General features: G+C 41.9%; 2 protein-coding genes across 4 annotated transcripts in view; both read right to left on the bottom strand.

Annotated features, from left to right (window-relative positions):
• Positions 1–7,367, bottom strand: part of si:ch211-266g18.10 (titin) — a 53,986-nt gene extending 46,619 nt beyond the window's left edge. Inside the window, exons 1-3 of the mRNA XM_037542247.1 lie at positions 7,068–7,367; positions 1,352–1,557; positions 322–426 (exon numbers count right to left, since the gene is read on the bottom strand). Of these exons, the coding sequence (XP_037398144.1) occupies positions 322–426; positions 1,352–1,526 (280 nt within the window). The 5' untranslated portion in view covers positions 1,527–1,557; positions 7,068–7,367. The remainder of the gene's footprint in view (positions 1–321; positions 427–1,351; positions 1,558–7,067) is intronic.
• Positions 7,368–9,003: 1,636 nt separating this feature from the next.
• The window catches only part of fyna (FYN proto-oncogene, Src family tyrosine kinase a), a 31,871-nt gene continuing 16,922 nt past the window's right edge, over positions 9,004–23,952 (bottom strand). For all 3 annotated transcript variants that reach the window (XM_017724059.2, XM_017724058.2, XM_037541922.1), the window contains 11 exons: positions 22,704–22,960; positions 20,988–21,084; positions 19,215–19,313; positions 18,893–18,996; positions 17,372–17,521; positions 17,045–17,209; positions 16,041–16,220; positions 14,399–14,475; positions 14,148–14,301; positions 10,433–10,564; positions 9,004–10,235 (listed from right to left, as the gene is read on the bottom strand). In XM_017724059.2, the coding sequence (XP_017579548.1) occupies positions 10,027–10,235; positions 10,433–10,564; positions 14,148–14,301; positions 14,399–14,475; positions 16,041–16,220; positions 17,045–17,209; positions 17,372–17,521; positions 18,893–18,996; positions 19,215–19,313; positions 20,988–21,084; positions 22,704–22,950 (1,614 nt within the window). In that variant the 5' untranslated portion in view covers positions 22,951–22,960 and the 3' untranslated portion in view covers positions 9,004–10,026. The remainder of the gene's footprint in view (positions 10,236–10,432; positions 10,565–14,147; positions 14,302–14,398; positions 14,476–16,040; positions 16,221–17,044; positions 17,210–17,371; positions 17,522–18,892; positions 18,997–19,214; positions 19,314–20,987; positions 21,085–22,703; positions 22,961–23,952) is intronic.

Here is a 23,952-nt window from a genome sequence, read left to right as displayed (position 1 = left end):
CGTCCAAGACTTTCAATGAATGCAAACTACCGTTATGAGAAGAGATGAACAAGTAAGCCTTTAAAAAGCCTTTAAAAAGCCTATTTAACTTCCTTAAAGTGTCCAGCAGGCTCTGTTTCTCACCGCGTGGGAGTGCACTTTACAATGTGCCTCATTAATACGGAGCTTGATTACTAATAAAGGCTAATTCACTGCCTTTTAATCAATGCTTTCTGTATTCAAATAATCAAGTTTAATAGAGTAATCATCACATCCCTGGAGCACACAGGTCATCTGAATTATTCCTCATGCTTTATAACCGAAAGAGTAGACAGCATTTACCTTGAGCATCGCTAAACATGTCATTCATGTGGCTCATTCTGTCTGCAATGCCCTCAACAGCTTTATTGACCGCTGTCATTGGATCAGAACCTATATCTTGAAGATCTATAGCAAAAACAGACAAAAATATATTTATTTATATAATGGTTATACTCCAACAATTCAACGATATCTGGGTCATTCTAGAGAAACCTTCACTTCTTTTATCTGCCCATAGGTGTCACTGGTGTAACCGATCGTCATCGGTGTGACACGTAATAAACGAAACACCAGAGACGGTTTTAATTAAAGGGTTTTACTAAATGGCGGCGACAGAACATCAAACCACACGCTGTCAATCAGGGAAAAATCTACTAAAATATGGAATTTAATCCATTTGTATCCTATTTTTCCACAATTAGCTCAGAATAAAGTCGGTCGCACCAGTGGCGTCCGCTAAAAGCTTCATATGAGATCATGAGCTGAGTGAGAGAATCTCTGAGAGCTGAGAGACGCAGTGGACTCACCATGAGCTTCTCTTCATAGATCCTCAGAAAACAGGTCAACGGAGGTCGAGTGACGTCATCGGTGTGACTTTTATTTCAGAATAAGAGATTTTTTTGTTACGCGGTAACACCAGTGACACGACTCCTGGGGGACTTTCATTACATATTTCATAATATTTATTTGGCTTTTGTTTTCCTTGTCATTTAAAGCACATATTTCATAGTCGTTTATAGATTATTGCAGTTAAAACTGCAGAAAAACGTGTTTTTCTTAAAATATGGCCTCAGCCTTCACACAGGACCGTGAGGATGAGCTCTTCTGTGGTGCTGTGAATTCTATATAACTGATTTTAAAAATGATATTGATAAATTAAGGCTCAAGAAGCTATAATTGTTGAAATGACTTATTGTTTTATTTGAAAATGTAAATCAATTGTAACCCTAAGACATTTTTCAAGTGTAATATATCTGTAAACGCTAGGGACGCATTTCTGCAGAATGACCCGGATGCAGGATGAATGTGCTTTTGTTATTAAGGCACTTACTGGTCAGCTGGGTGTCGCTCACAAAGTCGAACATAAAAACGCCGGCTGCTGACCATGAGGCCAGGAGAGCGATGATGATCAGCCATTGTGCAGGACGGTTTAAGACTCTCATGAAACCATGGCTTACGACTTTAGGAGAGCTCGACTGCACAGCGTCTTCGTTCTGGAGGTCCATCGTGGCTTCAGGGTGGACGCTCTTCCTGCACCTACAGGATGGTTGAAGTGGTGGAACACAGTATTTACTCTCAGCTACTGGGCATTTATTTTGAAACATTTAAGTCAATATGTACAGCCCAAAAGTATTAGCACCCCTCATGAAAATCTACTAATCAACGTGTATGATCAAGAACACTTGTTGAGGGTTCTTGGACCACTTCTCCATGCAGAACATTTCCAGTTCCATGTTATTTTTGCTTCTTCGCTTGTGGACTGACCTCTTGAATACACACCACAGGTGTTCAAATGGGTTCAAAACTGGACACTGAGAGGGCCACTCTGATTTTGAGTTGCTGAAACCGTTTTTGTGTGGATTTTGAAGTGTGTTTGGGGTCATTATCTTGCTGAGAAGTCCAGCGATGACCAAGTTTCAGCCTCCTATTACAGGCAGAGCCCTTGAACCACTAACAGCAACACGTCAGTGATCCACCACCGAGTTTGGCTTATGTCAGGTGCTGTTCATTGTATGCAGTCAAACATGAGGATGGGTTCATACCCAAAAAGTTTCATCATTGTCTCATCTGACTAGGTCCCATTCCCTTTGTGGTCTAATGTCATTTTGCTGCTGTTCAGGTGCTGCATTATGTGGCCTACTCTCAGAAAAGGCTTCTTTTGTGGAACTCTTCCAAAAAACGTCTGTTGATGGTGGATTTCTAAGAGTTCAAATTTCTTTGGTTAGGGATCAGTATATATATATATACATATGAATATATTTTTATAGATATAGTATATTTTTGTAGATATAGTATATCAATATAGTTTCAAAAGAATTTACTATTCTTAAGGATAGGAAGGATTTCTATTAAATAAATGGTAGCCAATTTCTCAACATCTCTGTCCTTATGTGTATTGTTTACTTTGAATGATTGTTTTTGCACAGTATATTGAAGGGTACCAATATTTCTGGAGTTGACTGTAGTCACCATATGGTGAAATGGTGGCTGCAGGTTAATGTAAAAAGTCTTTATTCCAAGCAGATGGCTGTTTAAAATGAGTTTGGAATCAATGTTTCCAATATTTAGAAGGATTCAAATGTGTTAGTCCTTCACAGCTTTCTAGCAAGCAGTGCGCCCCTAGGAAGCTGGACAAAATGATGAACAGAGCTGTAGAAGAAAACAAAGAATCCAGTTTCCGACGGAGAAAATGACTGTATAGCATCAAGAATTAAGTTAATGTCCAGATTTGATCACATTTCCAAGGTCATGTTTCATGCAATCATGTTTGAGGCAGATTACTCAATGTAAATCAATAATTACACCATTTCTTCAGTTGTTTGCTCTTGAAATTAAATCAAAGAAAAAATCTTTTAGTGAATAGTTTTTGTTCAAATCTGCATTGTATGCCTTTTTATCAAACATAAAATAACAGAAAAATATTAAATGGCAAGTGATTCCAAGCCTTTTGATGGTCAACGTCAAGGTACAAGGATTTTGATATTACTTTTAGCTAGAGCGAGTGTTAGAACACGTTGTAGTTCGGTGGGTTTCATCATAGTCTTTTTATATCAACAACTCAAGGTTCAATCAAACATCAGCGTAGAGAAACACTCTGAATCACAACCACCAGGAAAAATCTTTGGAGCCTGACCACTACACTACTCACAAAACATGAATAAATAGCATTTTATGTTTATCGTGAAAAAAATGATAAAGTTAATAACGTTTAATATTAAAAGTACTCGGATATTCTCGGATATCTCCACCGTAACAGTACACACAGCAGCATCCGCTGATATTTGAGATGTAAAGGCTCAAACTTGTAATAATTGGGGCAGTCGTGGGCTGGAGGTTAGGGAACCAGTCCTGTGACCGGAAGGTCTCCAGTTCGATCCCCAGAGCCGACAGCACATGACTGAGGTGTCCTTGAGCAAGACACCTAACCCCCAACTGCTCCCCGGGCGCTGCGGATTGGGCTGCCCATCGCTCCGGGCAAGTGTGCTCACTGCCCCCTAGTGCATGTGTTTGCTCACTAGTGTGTATGTGGCATTTCACTTCACGGATGGGTTAAAAGCGGAGGTGAAACTTCCCCGTAGTGGGACTAATAAAGGTCTCTTAATCTTAATCTTAATTCAAGATGTACCATTAGATCAGGGTGGGGAACTCCTCCTGGAACCCAGGCCTACAGGCCTATTTCTGCCTTATCTCAGCAGTTGATTTGTTGTTTCATTACAGGAAAACAGAAAATAAACAGACTAATAACTCAGTGAAATGTCAATATTTGAAATAATACACCATCCTTAATTTAAAAAGGAGAATATGGGGAACATTTCAGTCATGATATGTATTATTTATTCCATATGATTGCTTCTGCACCGTTTATTGAATGATGCCACTTACTCCCGTCAACTGTGGTCACTATATAGTAAGAAAACCTTTTATCTTTGAAAAGGTGACTGTATAAGAGAACTGTGAAACGTGAAAGATTTGCTCATATTTGTAAGTTTGTTATTCTTTTAGTGCTCCAAAACCCGAGGGCCTCAACATGAGTTTCCAAGGACATGAAAACAGAGCCAACTTTCAGCGCTAATTTTACCGCCAGACAGATGTAGGCAGGGAACAGTTCAGATATTTTGCTGGAACTTCTTGTAGGAACATGTTGGAACATCGTCCACCGAATATGAGAAAGATGATGAGTCTCCATCAGCACCCAGTGTCACTGGTTAGCTGTCATTTTAGCCCATTAGCTCTCCGATCACTTTCCCTCCGCTGCTTTTGAACAATAAAACAGGCTTTAAAACGTGTTTCTCTGCATGATGCTGAGTTTTGTGCAACCCCGTGCTGTCACCTAAAAAGGCTTTTAACGTTATGTTCACATTACAAGCCTCATTGCCCAAATCCGGTCTCTCTGACACGACGGTTCACACTCGTTTAGCTGAGTCACTCAAATCGATCATTAATATGATGAACCGGCCTGAAATGACCCTCATGAGCTCCTCCTACTCAGTGACGTCACGTGACTGAATCACCGCATCATCAGCACAAACTAACGAGCAGAACGTGCTTCCCTGAGAAGATCATTAACTCTGATCAGCTCTCAGCTTCATTATTAGAGCCAGACGGAGGAGAAAAAGGTGAGACGAGCTGCTTTTCCACCGTTTACAGGCTTTACCCAGAGCTGAATTATGAGGAGTCTGCCCTCTTCCTATTTCCCCTCTTATATCAAAATCAGGCCTGCTGAACTGCAGAGGGCGCTCGCGAGTGAGTCCTCAACGAATGGGAGTGAATGGAGCTCACTCGCCCAGAACTTTCCTTTCATTTTAGAAAGTAGAAGCATGGATTTCACTAAAAAAACTAAGAAAACTCACCTGCATTTTACTTTTTTCTACAGCTAATGGGTTTTGGGCTGCAGGAGGCGGGCTTTACTGCCAGAGCGGGATGATTGATTGGTGAGCAAAGCAGCTCATTGGCTGTTCGCGCTCACTGATGTCATGAACTTACACGAGGTGCCATTTTAAACTCCTAGAGTCACTCAGGTGCGCCCTCTAGCGTTTGAATAAACCGGAAGCGGTAGTTTACCTCTCTACAATTTCTGTTCGGTGCTGTTGCCATGGTAACGCTGAATGATGGCGCAGCGCAGTGGAAAAACAGCACATTAATCCTGATCTGAGCGTCACATTAAGGTCCCATGGCCACAAATCAGATACGTGTCCGATCTAGGACCACATATGAAAGTGGCTCAAGTCGGATTTGAAAAAAGATCAGATTTGCGTCCACACTGCTCTGAAAACACCAGATCTGAGTCACATTAGGGCAAAAAAAATCGGATTTGTGCCACTTCAGCCTGGTAATGTGAATGTGGCCTAACTCTACGTGAATTTTGCCTAAATCCTTTTTTAATCGTGTTGTTTTCTTTCCCTTCTCTGCAGTTAACCGGATACCCGTTCATAAACTGACAGATACTCAAAAATGAAACACACATCCCAATAACCAGGTGTGATTGCTGTCTCAGAGCAGAGAAATCAGCAAACTGAGCCGGACTCCGGCCCTCAATTCCTCCCCTGCATTAGAGCGTGGAGCACAAATTACTGTTATTCAAATTTGTCAATCTATGGCTATGAAATATATATATATATATATTTATATATATGCCATTACATTGCTCACTCCATAAGGAGATATAAGCATTTTCATTTGTCATAATTATCATCTGCTTTCAAAGAGATTGCTTGCAACATCTACACTGGGCTGGCCTCTCAGGCTTTATTCCCCTCTTGCCAGCTTGGTTTGAAAATCTAAACATAAATAACGACGCAGTAATTAGGAGTCACTGCGAGTCTTACCCATAATGCTCCCTGTAATAAAAACTGTCAAAGAAAAGTGGTCAAATTTACTCCTGCTACCCCCTACAGTGGGTGGGTGAAGCTACCCGGCGTGAAAAAGGCTTTAACTTTGAAGCAACTTAATCCCAATTAGAGAGAGAGCTCTGCAGGTCGGTCACATTAGGCCGAACGCCAATTAGCAGAGTTTTCAAAGCAAACAGTTGTCCGAGCTGCGGATGCTTCACAAAAATAGTCTGAGAAGGCTTGACAACATGGTCAAACTGCATTAGCACAGTGGAACAGCTGATTGACAAGGACAGACAGACACTTAACACCAGCTGCTCACCACCACAAAGCCTACGGCCTCAAAAATGAGCACAGAACTGCATGACACAATTCCAGGAAAGACTGAAACTGCTCCGAAGGCAAAGCGAGGACCTTCTCCGTATTAGGTTCTTCCATTCTCACATGTATTATTAGGTGTTTCTGTTATTTTGTCCAGCGCATTAAACCTCTAGAAGCCTCATTCTACCACATTAAAACAAGCAGCTTGACTGGTAGGTGGTTCTTATTTAAAGCACCTTGAAATAACCCAACACTACAGGTGCTGATTACCGGTGTAGGCCAAAGAGTTTCACATCTGCACTGTATTCGCAGAGGCTTGTTAAGCTGCACAGCATCTAAGTTAATGTCCTGTGTGACTTTCTTCCTGTGTCTTTTGGCATGGAACAAGAATTATTCGAGAAAACAGACCCTGACTTCACATTAAAAATATGGTCTAAGCGGTAACCTGATCCAGCGCTCTGCTTGACTCCCAATGCCGGTCCATTACTGTCATCCCTCTGTGGACACGGCGCAACCCTCAAGAAAGTTTTGAGAGAGCACAGGATTGAAAATGGGTCTCTTTCATACCTCACAAACACACCCCAAAGCTTTTTGTCAGCCTGGAATTAGTCACTTAAAGTTCATTCACAGGCCTTTGTAACTGTAACGAGTGTTAAAGTGATATGAATGGATGAATGCAGTCGTTTTCTCAAAGTGTTTTGGACACTGAATCTAGTGTCTAGTTTAAGCCTCTGCTCATGGGCCAGTTCCCCAGCCTCAGATTAAGCTCAAACATAGACTAAGATTTTCAAAGGTGGAACACGGCAGGCTCAATCCGTGCCTGAGAAACCGGCGCTGTACAGCAGGCGTTATCCGTCAAGCAAATTCTGGAGGCTATGGATACAAAACTTGCAGTACCTTCAGTGGGATTTAGTCATGTGGGTGATATCCTGCCTGTGTAGTCCTATCGGTTCCACCCAGGTGATGTTCCTGGCCCTCTCAGTGCATGGTGTTCATCCTGTTTGTCCCCCGTATAATCCACAGGTGAAACCTCTAAGTCATGTGGGAGAAAACGGATTTTTCAGAGTGCCAGGCTGGTGTTCATGGTGCAGGGCAGTGAGGGAAGGTGGTGGAGGGGACCTAGGCTGAGGACTGAGGCTGCAGGCTTAGACGGGGGGAGGTAATTTCCCCGATGTTATTGAAGCCTCACATGGGTATAGGGCAAGAAGAGATGCATGGGAGGCCTGACGGTAACCTTACCCACAGCAGCCCCAGGTTATTCTTAGCCAGTGCTCCCTTCACCAGCTGCACTCTGCCTGGCCTTTTTAGGCTGCGGGGGGCGTGACCGGACAGCCAGGCCGCAAAAGAAGAGCAGATCGTGTGTTGACATGGATTGGATCGTTAGTCTTGGATCATCACTCCTTACATTTTGCTGATGAAATGAAACACAGTTTTCTGATTGCGCTCACACAGGCCTCTTCACAGCACCGATTAACTTCAGTACAAGATCTCTCAGATCCTATTTAAAGGCTATGGTACCACTCCTCGCTCTTTAGTCAAATCTCAGAGGATACATTTCATCTGGGATTTCACAGAACTGATCTACCTATTTATAACCAGGGAGCCAATGAGCTGACTCGAGCAGAACATGTCCCGAATGTAGCGGCCCTCTGCTGGCCAGGAGCAGCATTACTGGAAAAAACCCTTCCATGGAAAAACCAGACTGAAATAATTGATGTTTCGGTGAAAATATGGATCTGTGCTTCCGAATACTGAAGCAAGCCCGAGGGCATCCCACTAGAAATGATATCACTGATGTGTGGTCTTAAATGCGCCATTGATTAAAACTGGTTACCGGGTTTGAGGGCATGATGTATTGATCTGTCTTAAAATTGAACCAAGCATTAAAAGGGGCTCCACTGACTTAATAAACTCTACAATTCTGCAAAATTCAATCGTTGAGATAAGCTCATAAATAAGCTCATTGGGAGTGGTTTGTCTCAAATGGTGACCAGGAGTTGTGAGGTCTAGGTGTTTATATGTAATGATGATGGTAGCATACTATAAAATATGAGCACCGTTTGGTCATGATTCACCAACAAGAATGGGTTTAAAAACAGGTTTTAGGCCAAAACCGTTCCTCAAAGCTATCGCAACACAACGTCTCGGACATCCCTTTCTGTGAGGGAGCTTTTAGACGTGGCCGTCTGGTTCCCATCACCACCACTGTGAACAGTCCTGACTCTGTAAGTTTCTCTAGAACGGAGCGTTTCACACCGAACCGCTCTGGATGACTCTGCTTACGTCTCAACCGTTTAATTATGCGGAAAGGGAATTCCGGTCATGTCGCAAAAGTAGCTCGTTCTTCTTCTTCGAGGAGAAGCATGAAATCCAAAAGAAATGGGCTTGGGTATGAGTCTTTATTCTACAAATGTTTGTGCTTAAATGAAAGAAAACAATTAAATAAAACACGATATCGATGAATTAATCCAAAGAGATGATACAAAAATAAACATGTGAAAGTCATGAGGTTGGACTGGGAGCACACAGATGCTGCACAGGGCCGAGCTCACAGCCCGGATTCAAACTGTCTACTACGGTGCACGCTATTCCGTCTAAGACCTTCACTGGAACGACCCACGCTCAGAGTGAAGATCGCCCAAGGAACACAAAGTGAGAATGAGCTACTCTGCCCTGCTAGTTCTGCCCGATGGAGAGAGAGTTTTAGTTCAGACCACGATCGCGAGTAAATGCGGTCCAGAGAACGAGGATGGACCCAGAAATGAAGTCTGGATGTAGAGGGGGGGGGCAGAAATAAGGGCCAGAAACAAAGCAGACAAGCTCAGTGGAGTTAATGTTAAGTGACGTTTTTTAAACCTTTTTCCTCCTTTACTTAGTTATTTCATAACGCATGTTACAATGCATTTAAATGTTTGCTTTTTTTTTTCCTTTTTGTTTTATACCTCTTACAACAGTAATGATGTTAGCCATTTATTTTATTCTTTGCTAGAGAGAGAGAGAGATGCAGGTATAGTCAAGCATAATGCCCACACAGCCTGATTACTATATCGATGCATAATTAATTCTATCATTAATCCAAAGTGACTAAATAGAAAATGCACTCATTTTTAAGTAGCAAGAAAAACAAAATGGAGACACTGAGCTTTTGCTAAAAGCAGGAGCAAATAATAAGGCCCAGCAGAGTCACCGAAGCCAGTGGACGCATCGCCTCCCCTCGGCGGAGGGGCGTGATGCTCAGCGTTAGGAAAGCTCTATCTACGCGCTGCAGTTCTTAACATAAAGAAAGAGGGAATGTAGTTACTGGAGTACATAACTGACACAGTCCCAGTAGTTTTTAAAAGAGGCTGATCAATATTCGTCCGGAATACCGAAGTTAAATAGAAATGATTTCCAGAATCATTACAATTGTTAAAACAGGTTTCGTTCTGGCCTCGAGTCATGCTTTTTTCTCTGAGCTAACGCCTTTCTTCTGGAGAAGAACGGAAAACAAAAACCAAAACCAGCATTATAAAAAGTAATAAAGCCTAAAACGGGGGTCAGTAAACACGTCGATCATATTTACACTACATACAAACAGGCCGTTTCATCCTTACTCATGATTCTTTGTCACGTACAACACAGCCCACCGAAGACCACTGGGGCCCCCGAAAACACTATTTGGCTTTACTGATACATGTAATGTGACGTGTCCGTTCGGTGGAAGATGTAATGTGTCGAAATACTGGATCGAGATGGCAAGAAATCTGGAAGCTTTGTCATCGTACGTGCATCGTATCAGTGGCAACGTCCTTGTGTAGGGCAGTCTTAGTCTGTTGTGGCAGATCCGTCCTCCTGCTGTCCTGGGGGCTCTCGCCGTTTAGAGGTTGTCTCCCGGTTGGTACTGTGGCTCAGTGGCAGTGAAGTAGTCCTCCAGGAACGCCTGCAGGTACTCAAAGGTGGGCCGCTCCTCAGGGTCTCTCTTCCAGCACTGCAGCATGAGCTCATGCAGGGAGATGGGGCAGTCCTGGGGGCATGGCATCCTGTAGCCACGCTCCACCTGCTCAAGCACCTCCCTGTTGTTCATCCCTAAAAGGGAGGCAAAAACCCAGAGAAAGACGTTAAGATGGTGCTGACACTCTACAGGGAGCAATAAAAACAGGCCTATATCTGTTTTTAAAGGAAAAAAGTCTTCTTAAAATATCATAAGAATCCCCTTTAGAATCACAATCATTAGCTTTGAGTTTTATTACACACGAATCACAGCGTAACATTAAATATCCTACCTGGATAGGGCACGCGTCCTTTGGTCACCAGTTCTGTGAGCAGTATTCCGAATGACCACACATCCGACTTAATGGTAAACCGTCCGTAGAGCGCAGCTTCTGGTGCCGTCCACTTGATGGGGAACTTTGCACCTAAAACAGAACGCAGCTTTAGGATCGTGTGCGCAGAAGGTTTAGGGAAAGAAACTCGCCGTTTAAATGATGTACCAGTAAGTTCAGGTCTTTTGGGACTTGCTGGCAATTAAAGTGAAGCAATAATCCACCCGTGTCTGCGGACACTGATTATAGTGCCTGTGAACAGGTCAGGACGCAGCAGAGAGAATCAGGAAACACTTTAAACATTAGCGAGACAGACATCGGACTAGGATGGAAGCATAACAGAGGCTATATGTAGTCAGTGGTATGCAGGAAAAAGACCCCTCCCACAAACCCTTTCCTTCCATTCATTGTTTGTTAATCTATGTGATTTTGGCCTTCGGAAAACTCAGAAGGTCTCAATGTGCAAACTTTCTTCCACAGGTTTTTAGAGCATCCTGGTCAACTTTAAATAGTCCAGATGAGTTCCTGTGGGTCTTTTAATGAATCAAAGCCCTCAAATGATCAACATGAATATATCATTATACACAAAACCTGTATATATCGTTCACCATTAATGGTGCCTTCACAGATGTGCATGTCACCCTTGTGCATTTATGCCCCCCTACACCATCATGAATACTGGCTTTTGAACTGTGCACTGATAACAAGCCGAGTGGTCTTTAGCCTGGAGGACACATGGTTTCCAAAAAAGAATTTCAAATGTTGATTCATCTGGTCCACAGGACACTTTTCCACGTCGCCTCAGTCCATTTTAAATGAGCTCGGGCCCAGAGAAGGTGGCAGCATTTCTGGATTGCGTTTTAGAGTTTTAACTTACATTTAAGGACGCAGTGATGAGCTGTTAACAGACAGCGGTTTTCAGAAGTGTTTCTGAGCCCATGCAGTGATTTCCACTACAGAACCTACAGACTGTAGTCCATCTGTTTCTCTGATACTTTGTTACCCTGTTCTTCAGTGGTCAGGACCCCCATGGACCCTCACAGAGCAGGTACTATTTGCGTGGTGGTGGTGTGTTAGTGTGTGTTGCGCTGGTCTGAGTGGATCAGACACAGCAGAGCTGCTGGAGTTTTTAAACACCTCAGTGTCGCTGCTGGACTAAGATTAGTCCAACAACCGAAAATATCCAGCCAACAGCTTCCTGTGGGCAGCGTCCTGTGACCACTGATGAAGGACTAGAGGATGACCAACACAAACTGTGCAGCAGCAGCTGAGCTGTCGTCTCTGACTCTACATCTACAAGGTGGACCGACAAGGTAGGAGTGTCTAATAGAGTGGACAGTGAGTGGACAGCGTTTAAAAACTCCAGCAGCACTGCTGTGTCTGATCCACTCAGACCAGTGCTACACACACTAACACACCACCACCACGTCAGTGTTACGGCAGTGCTGAGAATGACCCACCACCCAAACAGTACCTGCTCTGTGAGGGTCCATGGGGGTCCTGACCACTGAAGAACAGGGTAACAGAGTATCAGAGAAACAGATGGACTACAGTCTGTAACTGTAGAACTACAGAGTGCAGCTATACAGTAAGTGGAGCTGATAAGATGGACAGTGAGCATAGAAACGTAATGCTATGCCTGCTTGGTGATTCATTTAGGTGAAGTGATTCATGTCAACAAGAGGAGACCATGGAATTATTATTAACAAATAATAACGTTGCTCTGGTACTGATACTGTCTGTATAGGCGCTAATACCTGCATTTAAACACAGTATCAGTACCAGTGATGGAGATACAGATACATATGACTGAAACCACAAATCAATTTATGGCACGCGCATGACGCCTTAATTCAGAGCTTAACAACACGTCGACTGTGTGGGACAAGCTGTAGTAAAACACTCATGGCAGAATAAATAACGGCAGTTTTTGGTGTGAAAAACATGCTGTGCGCCACACTAGCCCCGCCTGCTGTGCGCCTCCATCGGTCAGCTGTATCACTCAGCTGACCGATGGCCAAGCCAGAAAAAACACTAATACGGACAGTGTGAACGATGGTGATAACAAACTGAGTGGACAAGACACACGTATCAAACGAACGAAAGAAACCTGGATGTGAAACAACATTCGGCTCTGGTTTTTGTTGAGCCAGAGAAGCTGCAGTGCGCTCATGTGTGAACATCACAGGCTTATCCATACTGTTCAGCTCTGCTTTAAACGTTTAGAAATACAAAAGATATTTTTGATGTACTTAAATTGTTAAACATCGCTCTCGTTAATAATTCTATAATAGCAAATACTAAATTCATACAGTAAATGAAGACAAATAAGCATCTGATAAATACAGTCCTGTAAAAAAGTAAAAGGCTATCCAACGAAAGCTGAATGTGTTTGATTTGTGACACAGAACTTAGGCTTTGTTTACACAGCAGGTAAAAGCGGCACAAATATGACCTTTTTCCTCACATGTGGCAGATGTGTGTCTGTGTGTGGGTGTGAACAGAGAAACACACTGAATGATATTTTCAGTTCTGATTTGAGGCGCTTTCATATATGGTACTGAAATCTGATCCGTATCCGATCCGCAGCAATGTGACTGGCCGTGGCCGAATAACGCGGCCTTTTTACAGTGAACTCGAACACATGGGTGATGAGCCCAGCTGTCAACCACTGGAACTTCAGAATTGCTCCTGTGATGCTGGCAAAGATGAAAGCGACAGGCGTTCTCTAGTCGTCATGACTGTTTACCTCTGGACAAGCCTTGTGAAGTATTGTTGTTTCGCGCATGCAGGTCGGTTTAGGAGCTGATCTGTTCAGACTGATGTCAGTCAGTCAGTCAGTCAGTCAGACAGTCAGACAGTCAGACAGTCAGACAGTCAGACAGTCAGTCATTCAGACAGTCAAGTCAGTCAGACAGACAGACAAACAGACAGTCAGACAGACACTTTATTGACCCTGAAGGAAATTTAGCAGCCAGTAGCTGACAAGTATTTCCATAAATATGTGGACTTCCAAGTGAATTAGGTTAGATAGAGTTAGTATCAGCCCTGCGATGGACTGGCGACCTGTCCAGGGTGTATCCTGCCTTCCGCCCGAAGACTGCTGGGATAGGCTCCAGCACCCCCCCGCGACCCTGACGGAGAAGCGGCATAGATAATGGATGGATGGATGGAGTTAGTATCAGTACATATATTCTGTATCGCCTCATATGAAAGGATCAGGCATTGGAAGGAAAAATGGTATCAGTGCATCTCTAACAAACAATCGTTCTTTCTTACACGTCTTATTAGTCCCAATGGAAAAAAACAGAACAACTGTATTGGTATCGAAACTTTTCTTACAATACTTGGCCCTAGCCATGAAAGTGCTTCAGTGAGGTGTTGACTGGTGCTGGTCATTTGCAGACTCTGGAGTTCAAAGAGTGCAGCTGCATTAGATCAGATAATTACCAGAAAGCCTATTCTCCACAATGCACATGCTCCCGTTTCTGCATTGCAATATCTCAACGTAAAGGATAATACCAAGGATATGCCAAGTTAACTAGAACACTGACCTACTGCCTTAATTCTTCCTCTTTTGTTTATCATGTGTCGCAATAATTATTTATTTTAGCAAATAAATAAATAAATCAATCAATCAATATCACCCAGCGTGTCTGAAGAACCAAGCCCTCACCTTGTCGAGCTGTATATTCATTGTCTTCTATCAGCCTGGCCAGTCCAAAGTCTGCGATCTTGCATACTAAGCTGTCACCCACGAGGATGTTCGCCGATCTCAGATCTCTGTGGATGTAGTTCATCCTTTCGATGTAAGCCATGCCTGCGGCAACCTGAAAGAGAACGGACACCTCTGAGCGTCCGCGGCTTTTCGCTCGCATGACTGAAAGCTCAGCTTCTGCTCTGCGAACGCAACTCAGATGTTCTTACCTGAGCTGCCATGTCCACTAGGTTTGGCAATTTAAGGCCTCGTCCTTCGCCATCTTTCAAAAAGTCCAGCAAACTCCCTGAAAGGCGAACACACAGAAGGGAAAGGAGTTTAAACAGAAATCCGCCAAAAATCCTCCCCGAGTGTTGCTGATCAACCAGGATGGCTTGTAAATCTATAGGTTCATTCTGTACTGCACTCAGGTTATAAACAGAGCAAATAAATGTCATTATATAAGGTAGGAAATTTAATAAGACGCCTTAATTAACCAAGACATTTCGTTTCCAGGCCCGTGACACAGTCCTATTCGGCCTACAAGATTACTTTAATTTTCTGCTCTTATTAGCCTGATTCACCCAGAGATGCACTACAGTCCCCAGCATGCACTGTGTGTGTGTGTGTGTGTTCTAAGCCCCCCTCCCAACAACAATATATGGGATATGGGCCAGTAGTTACATAAAAAGATAAGATGTCTGGTGCCTCATTCAAGCAAATAGGCAGTTTAAAATAAATAAATAAATAAAATAAAACTAAAAGAATGAATTTTTACTTCGCTTTATTTTTGAATAAGTATTAAATGCCTATTTTCCTGTGGCAGTTTTGGCATATAGGTCATTCTACAGAAATGTCCACTTTTCTATCTGTCCATAGGCGTCACTGGTGTTACCAACCCTCATCAGTGGTACACACTATAAAGGCAGCACCAGAGACGCTTTTAATGAAAAATGCATTTTACAAAACGGCGGCTACAGAACATCAAACCACATGTCATGAGTCATGGAGCATCCACTAAAATATTCATTTATATTCTATTTTTTAACAATTAGCTCAGAATGAAGTCGGTCACACCAGTGACGTCAGCCAAAAGCTTCATATGAGATCATGAGCTGAACGAGAGAATCTCTGAGAGACGCAGTGGACCCACCATGAGCTTCTCTTCATAGATCCTCAGAAAACAGGTCAAAGGAGGTCGAGTGACGTCATCGGCGTGACTTTTGTTTCAAAATAAGAGGTTTTTGTTACGAGGTAACACCAGTGACAGGACTCCTGTGGAACTTTCATTACATATTTTATAATATTTATTTGGCTTTTGTTTTCTTTGTCATTTAAATCATAGATTTCATAGTCATGCAGAGATTATTGCAGTTAAAACTGCAGAAGAACGTGTTTTTCTTAAAATAAGGCCTCAGCCTTCACACAGGATCGTGGGGACGAGCTCCTCTGCGGTGCTTGGAATTGTAGATAATTGATTTAAAAACCAATACTGATGAATCGAAGCTTAAGGAGGTGAGACTCTTAAAATAACATTGTTTTATTTGAAAATATAAATAAATTGTAACCATGTTTTTCAAGCGTAATATATCCGTAAACGCTAGGAGCACAAAAACGGACAATTCTGTAGAATGACCCACATATTGAATAAACAGTGGACCGTTTCATGGCAAAATGTTCAATAAAAATGAAGAAAATTGGCTGAAATTTAAAAGCTACTCAGCTGAATTACTTTTCCAGGTGGTATGAGGTGTGAATGAGGACCATATCCTTTAAAATCATATTCAGACACACCAATAAAACCATGAGCAACGTGAAATAATTCACCTTAACGCGACGCTCTATGAATTATGACCGTAGAACAGTTCTCACCCTTGCCCATGTATTCTGTGACGATGTAGATGGGTTCTTCAGAGACCACAGCATAAAGCTGCACTAACTTGTCGTGTCTCAGTTTCTTCATAATCTGTGCCTCCTCCAGGAAAGACTCTGGGGACATTGTGCCTGGCTTCAAGGTCTTCACTGCCACTTTAGTGGTGCCATTCCAAGTGCCTGCGATTTAATGGGAAGATTGCATAATTTGAGAGACAACCATCCAAGAAAGCCCTTGTCTCAAAATTATGCATGAAGTTAGGCTGAGCTTTTAATGCATTATTAATCTATTTAAGAATCCCAGAATAAATATTCTGTAATTCATATGAGCTCCTTTCAATTAATCATATCGCTGCTGTCGTTAGAAAAATGTGTAACTCCAGTTTTGCTGTTTCTTTTTAGGCATTATTTGAAAGTGTCTGATGCTCTTTATATTGCATGTAGAATTTGTTATGAATTTTATATATAATAATTATTATTTTTTTTAAAAACGGGCTAAAAATTAAAAGTCAAGTAGGCGTTTTCCTTCTACTGTAAAATTTGCATTTTGGAGATACGAGCTTTTCTTCCAACAGTGGCGATAAATTTTACACACACACACACACACACACACACACACACACACACACACACACACACACACACACACACACACGTTTTATGTGTGAAACTTTTATTTTTGATTAAAATAACTTTAAAATAGAAAAAATGCATTAACATCTGCAGAAAAACGTCTCAAGTTTGTTTGCTGTAAACAATATCTAAAATAAAACTACAAACTGAATAAAAAAAAACTCAATTTATGCAAATTAATTTTAAAAAAAACGTAGAATAACTATGTAAAATAAATTGGGCTTCATTTTGCCGTCAAATTACAGATTTTGCTGGAATAATTTTGGACAATGGGCTGAGATCTGTGATTAAGCCCAGAGCTGGATTACAGTTCTCAGCTGACGATCCTCCTCAGCGAAGCTGTCGACAAAGCCAGTTAAACCAATACATACCCATCCAGACCTCTCCGAACTGTCCATTCCCCAAGCGCTTGATAAGCTGAAGCGACTCCCGTGGGATTTCCCACACGTCTTTGGTTTTGACAGACAGATCAGCGAGGCGAGGCATGCCTTTGTGGCAGGGGACTATTAAACGACAACACAGCCCCGCAGCCCTCGCTGTGCACAGACACAACACAGAGAACTCTGGTTAGACAGCACTGCGAGGATATCGACAGCGACAGACAGCGCGGTCCTTTATTTTCTCACACGTTATTTGTTAAGAGGAAAATAACTGAATAATATTTTGCACTGGTCTGTGATCAGTTGACTCAGATTTACCAGAATAATGCTGCACAAGCTGCTGCAGCGTCTCAAACTGTGCTCTGGTAGTGATGTAGTAGCCTCCATTGTCAAGCTTACGGATCTTGTAGTGTTTCACATGATCTCCTTTAATGTCGTCCCAGTCCTGTATGGACAGGGAGTACGCGCCTGGAGTAGGGAAAGGAAACAGGACATCAGATAAAGTCCCAGTCGGGACGGAACAGGTTCTTCTTATAGGCTGCTGTTATTTTCTTACGCAGAACAATTTCACACATATAATCTTGTTTCCTTTTAAGTCTTATCTGTTTTGCTAAAAGTTCTTAAATATGACAGTTTCCATAAGGTTAGAGTGACTGTTATTTTTCGGTGAATTTCCAAAGTAGTCCCATTTTATTGATAACTGAGTGATTACATAATACAAGTAGCTGTATTTGAGTATGTTGACTAGTCAATATAAATGCAATTTGTCTTTAAATTTGCATCTAAGCGTTGGCACTAAAGCAGGAGATCGCGAGTTCGATCCCTGGTGATGCTCAGCCGTCCTGGCCGAGTCCAAGAGAGCACAATTGGCCTCACTCTCTCTGGGTGGGTAGGATGGACCCCGTCACCCCCCCCCCCCCCCCTTTCCTCCGAGCACGTTCCGCTGTCCAATGACGTTGCGTTAGTGGCAGTTCTAGTGGCGGTGCTCTTCACTGGTCTTGCGGGAAGCCTGTGTTGGCCTTCACCCTCCTAGCGTTGGTAGTATTGTGTGACTGGGGGAGGTCCTAACTAGTGGGCAGAATTGGAGACGACTGTTGGGGAGAAAACTGGGAAAAAATGTTTTTCTACTTTTTTCCCTTTGTCTCCGTTTCAATGATCATTATTCACGGACATCCAATTTACAGCGTTTTCTCAGTTTACTGCCAACTAAGTAACTCTATAAGTAAACTTAAGTGGGCTGACTAGTCAATTCACGTGTAATTTGTCCTTAAAAAAACATTCCCCCAATATCTTTAATGTTTTAACGCTCATTATGCACTATGGAGTTTATTTTGATCTCCAATGTCTGATATTGTTTCATTTTAGTGATAAATGCATAATCGAGTAGTTGGATTTGAGCAGGCTGACTAGTCAATTCCCAAGCAATCTGCCTCTAAGACATGTAATTGTAGCCACCCCCCCACCCTCATCATCTGTTTTAATGTTCATCACGGCATTCGTTTTGATCTCCAGTTTCCAAGGTTTTCCCATTATATTGATAACTAAGCAACTGTCTAATTAAACCATTGCATTTAAGTGGGTTAAGTGGCCAATGTATTTGTAATTAGACTCATCTTTACGTTTTAATTGAACTTATATGTGTTCACTGTGGGGTTTATTGTGATCTCCAGTTTGCCTATTTTACTGATAACTGTGTAAGCGCATTACTGAATAGATGTTAAGTAAGTTTACTGGTTCACTCTTCTATAATAGGGCCTTGAAAATGTTCTATTCATTCATGGCCTCGTAAGAAGTCACATAATAAAAGTGTAAACATGGCTTTGTGCACACGCTGGTTACCTTTAGTGGTTTCACTCTCCCTGATGAGAAAAGTGCCCCTAGGGTTTCCATTAGACAGCAGCTGCCTCTCTGCATCCTTACGGCCTAGTTTCCCAAAGTACCAACTGCAAAAACGGACAGGTACAACTCAGTTTAACAGCCTGGTCACATGGAAAGGACGGCTTACTTGAATGCTTGTTAAAAATAAAAAGTCACTAAAACTGGAACTAGTGTGGTAAACGGCACATAATCTCAGCGTGGTAAATAGCGTGGAACACCCTGGCCGCCTATCCAGGGTTTGTTATTTATCTTGGGTCTTTCGCCGGATATAAATTGAACTCACTCTTCCGCCTGAATGGAATCTACTGGAGCCACGTAATTACTGGGTATATATCCTGTTCCACCTGTAGTGAGAGAGCGCGCCTCCCACCAGTCTCCTTCCCTGTAAGACAGCAATAAAAACAAATGTTACTGCGTAAATAGGCTGCATATCGATAAGAGGAGAGACTAACTGCTTGGTATATACTCGTGAGACTTCATACGTCAGCCTAGGTTTGCTGAGCAGGAGAACAGAGAAGTCGCTGTTGCTGCTTAACGGTGGCAGTTTAGGGCGTATTTGCCAGCTAATCTGCGCTCACAGTCCCAGAGGGTATTTCACAAGGCAGGATTTTCCATGTAACTTTTGCCAGAACTGAACTGTCCAGCAACAGAAAGGATGAGATGTGTCAGCGAGCTGTACTTAGTAACATACCCCATGAAGTTACTGCCACTCGTTTGATTTTTACCTAGAATTACATGGTTCAGATCAATACTGTGAACATTAACAGTCAACCAACTTCCCTGCAGCCTTTTCAAACAGCAAACTGCAACATTAGCCCACATAAGCCCAAATATGAAGTCTCTTGATTTTATTCGAGACCTGATAGCGCATTTCTTTAGGTTGCTGGGCGTAAAGAAGGGCAAATTTACAATGGCCTAATCTGTAAACCCGCCTCCTCGCAACCTACAGCAGTGCCGCCAAAGCGCAGTGTGTATGAGACAAAAGTCTTGAGAAATTCAAAGCCAAAGTTACATTTGGCAACACTTTTCTTGTTTAAATTTCCTGTTCCACCTTAAATTGTGCAGCATTTCCATTCAAACACCTGAACAGGTGCCTGAGTGTGACTGTTCCATTTAAGGTGGATGGAAAACAAACGGAAAGCCCAGTTTAACTTCTCCGAAATTCAGATGTGACTGTTTATTTATATCTTCTTCGGTTTTTGCTATTTTGCACAATAAAAAATGTTAAAAAAAAAAAAAAAAGTTTGTTGTTAAAATTGGTTCTTATTAAAAGTGAAATGACATCCCTGAATACTAAACCTATAGAAAGCTGTGTAAAAATCACTGAAAATTGTAAGTCGCTCTGGATAAGAGCGATAATGCCGTAAATGTAAACCACTGTTAATGTACAGAGAGCTGACTTAAGCATCTAAAATGATTTCATTTATTTTAAAAAAATTATAAAAAAACAACACCAATAATAAAAAAATAGAGATTTTCCAAAACCCTCAGAAATCACAAGATCAAATTTTGACCATCAAAACCTTCTGATGATGTACCTTGAAGGAGTAACCCTGAAAAAACTCCAGCTGCTTTGGGGGTGAATACCTCTAACAAGCTGAGGAACGGAGTGAAAGCCAGAGAGCTGGGAAGACGAACATCATGTCTGCGTTCATTAGCCTCCACATCAGCGGCTACACAGACAGTAAAGATTTCTGGATCCCAGCTTGGTCGAGGAGCTGTAGGATGCCTTTGCACAGGACATGCAGGGTTTTGCAGTACGTATGAAATTTCAATCAAAAATGATGAATTCTGTCAACACGACAAGCCTGTGAGGCGCAATTCTGTGCACCATTACGCTACATAACAAAAAATAACATTAAATCCTAGTTTTGCGCTGAAGTGCCTCTTTAAATATCATTGAAGACGGTGCTCTGTCTACATGTGAGGCCCTATTTATCACCAAAGGCTCTGCTCCTCTTACAGTCAATCGAACGGCAGCAAACCGTTTCAGCATTCAGTAACAAAGCCACATGTGCAAACCTTCTGCAACGTCTTTAAAACCGTTTATACTCACGTGCTATTGAGAATTTGGAATTTTTCTCCTTTCCTGAAACTGAGGTCGTCCTCTGTCCTTGCCTCATAATCATAAAGTGCTACAAACAGTGTAACTCCTGCAGAAGATGGAGCGGACAGCGAAGGGGGGAGATAACATGGAATACAAAGAGAGAAACGCACATCAAGGTTCTGAGCAAAGTGATGAAAAGCTGCCAAAATATTATTAGAACGTTTATGTTCTGGATTCCTTCCTATTCATCATATCTGTCTAATGATTTCGGCTCATGATTCACTTTTTAAAGTGCCCATATCCTAAAAAACCTCGTTTTTTTTGTTTTTAAAGAAAGGTGTTTAATGTAGAAAGTAGTATGTAAAGATAAACATTTTATCCACTCCCACACTTTTCCACATATGGAAACTGAGCTGAAAAAAAGTTTTGAATTTACAATTTTTGTGTTTTTGGAATACGACACAGATAAATACAGTTAGATCCAGAGGTTTAAACACCCTCGGGTCAAATGACATGCTTTATTGATTGAAGTAAAAATAATAATAAAAATAATTTTAGAGGGAGAAAACTTAGATTTGGCATTTTACTTCTGACTTTGGCACCAAAAAAAATTTTTTAATATATAATTTTATATATAAAGTGACATAACTTTTGTACAGGCCACATTTTGTGTTTACCCCTGAATACAATAAATAAGGCACTTATTTTCACTTAGAAAAACAACAAAAACATGCATTTTAGACAGGGGTGCGAAACTTTGGTAAACTGGTTAAATGTACAGGCACCACTGTGTTTTTGCCTGTTCACCCTGCAGCGGTTTAGCCCCCATTCACAATGACCTTCATACTGATTTTTGGAGGAGGTGCAATAAAGAACAGCCAATGAGAGCAGAGCTTATTTAGAAGTCTTACAGACACAGTAACAACAACCTGTTTAACTGTAGGGGATAAAGACAGGCTTGAAAATGGTCTTCTAAATATAAATAATAATAATAATAATAATTTTATTTACATAGCACTTTTCATGCCAGTGGCAGCTCATAGTGCTTTACAAACAAGAGATAAAACAGTTATACAAAAAATGATAAGCATTTATTTAGAATCAGAAGAAAATGACATCAAATTAAAGGATAAACACCATGAGAGTAGAGTTTTAATTAAACTCTGAGTTAAAGAGATACGGATTAAAGATGCTTCTTAAAAGTGAGCACTGAGCTTGACGGTCTAATAAAAGCTGATCTGAGCTCCGCAGTTTAGAAGCCGAATAACTGAACAGAGTTTCTCCTTGTTTTCTCTATTTTGCAGAAGGTGTTCAGAAGGTCAGTATCTGCAGATTTAAGATCATAATCAGTCAGACACTCTGCGATGTAAGCTGGAGCTTTAAGGCCTTAAAACTAGTAGCAGAACTTTAAACTCTATCCTAAATGATACAGGCAGCCAGTACATTTCTTTGCAAGCCGGACTGATCTGGTCTCTCGGTGCTGTTTTTGTTAGGATGCTGCTGCATTTTGTACGAGTTGTAAAGGATGCATTGTTTTCTGAGGAAGTCCAGTATGAAGACCATTACAGTGATCAACTCTCATCGCTCTGAGACAGAAAAGGCCGAACTTTAGTGACGTTTCTCAAATGACAAAAAGCTATTTTAGTGACTGTGTTTACATGCAGAGGCCCGTACATACGGGCCCTTTAACATCCCATTTCAGATTAAGCTCCAGAAGAAGTTCACCTGTTCCACCCCGAGAGCGTAGAGTTCCAGAGTGTGAGGATGAGTTGACTCCCCCGAACACCGTGACCCCTTGACTGACAGGTGCGTGGAAGTTGTTGTAGTTGGGGATGGCGGTGACTCCGAAGCTGGGGTAGTGCTGAGGAGTGGGATCGGCCCCATAGCGGTACCCAGTGTGCTGTGAGATACTAGTCTCTCTGTCATCTGTGAGTTTGGTTGCCTCTTTGTCCTTACATTGTACACAGCCCATTATCTATATTCTGTGAATTGAAGGGAGCAAAACAAACAGCCCATTATTTATATGCACTGACTTCCAGCCCTGTTTCTAAACATGTTTCACATTTCCAAGATTTGACTCATTTTTGGGGGTTTTTGGATTAAAAAGGCATTTTTTCAACGCTTATTGAAATCGTTACCCTTACATCTTACAGTACACTCAAAAAAACGCTGCTTCAAGGGTTCTTTGGTAAAGAAAGTGGTTCTATATGGAACATCGGACACTCAACGAACCTTCTGCGTGATAAAAAGGTTCTTTGCATCATGAAAGGGATCTTCAGATTGATGGAGAACGTGCTGCAGACGGTTCTTTCTGAAAACAGTTCTACATAGCACAAAAAGTGTTCTGTTATTAGAGTGTCAAGTTTATAGCAACAGAAGAACCCTTTTGGGTGCTATATAGAATCGTTTTCAAAAATCTTCTAGAGAACTGTCGATAGCACATTCCCACGCTTGCTCCGTCAATACGAAGAACCTGTTTGTGACGCAAAGAGGCTTTTTTTCATGCCGAGGGTTCTTGGAGCGCTCATGGTTCTATTCAGAAGCATTTTCTTCCCTAAAGAACCCTTAAAGAACTCTCTTTTTAAAGAGGGTACGTGTTCCCTGCACGCAGCATGGAACTCACCGCTGAAGGGGCGTGTCTGTCTACAACACGGGACGCCAACGAACCTGTCAATCAGTCGTGGATCTCAAATAACTGTGAAATGATTTCTCCTGTCAAGGCTACTCTCAAACGGCAAAACCTCGGCGTAGTTCAGCGCGTCGCCGCTGTCGGAAGAAAACCTCATATCTCCAAAACGGTCATTTTACAGGAGAAGGAAAAAACCTGCTTTTCTTTTCATGGAAGTCAATGGAACCAGACGTCTTTCTAAGTCATTCTGGGTCGTTTCTTTTAGTCCGTTCATCATGAAATTTACACACAATGTAAAGGGTAACAAGTCCCTTCAAATTATGTCAAAAACTGAAAAATGTCAAA

The sequence above is a fragment of the Pygocentrus nattereri genome, chromosome 10 (assembly GCF_015220715.1).
Source record: "Pygocentrus nattereri isolate fPygNat1 chromosome 10, fPygNat1.pri, whole genome shotgun sequence".
NCBI classification, from domain to species: domain Eukaryota; kingdom Metazoa; phylum Chordata; class Actinopteri; order Characiformes; family Serrasalmidae; genus Pygocentrus; species Pygocentrus nattereri.
This window is presented reverse-complemented; position numbering and strand designations above follow the sequence as displayed.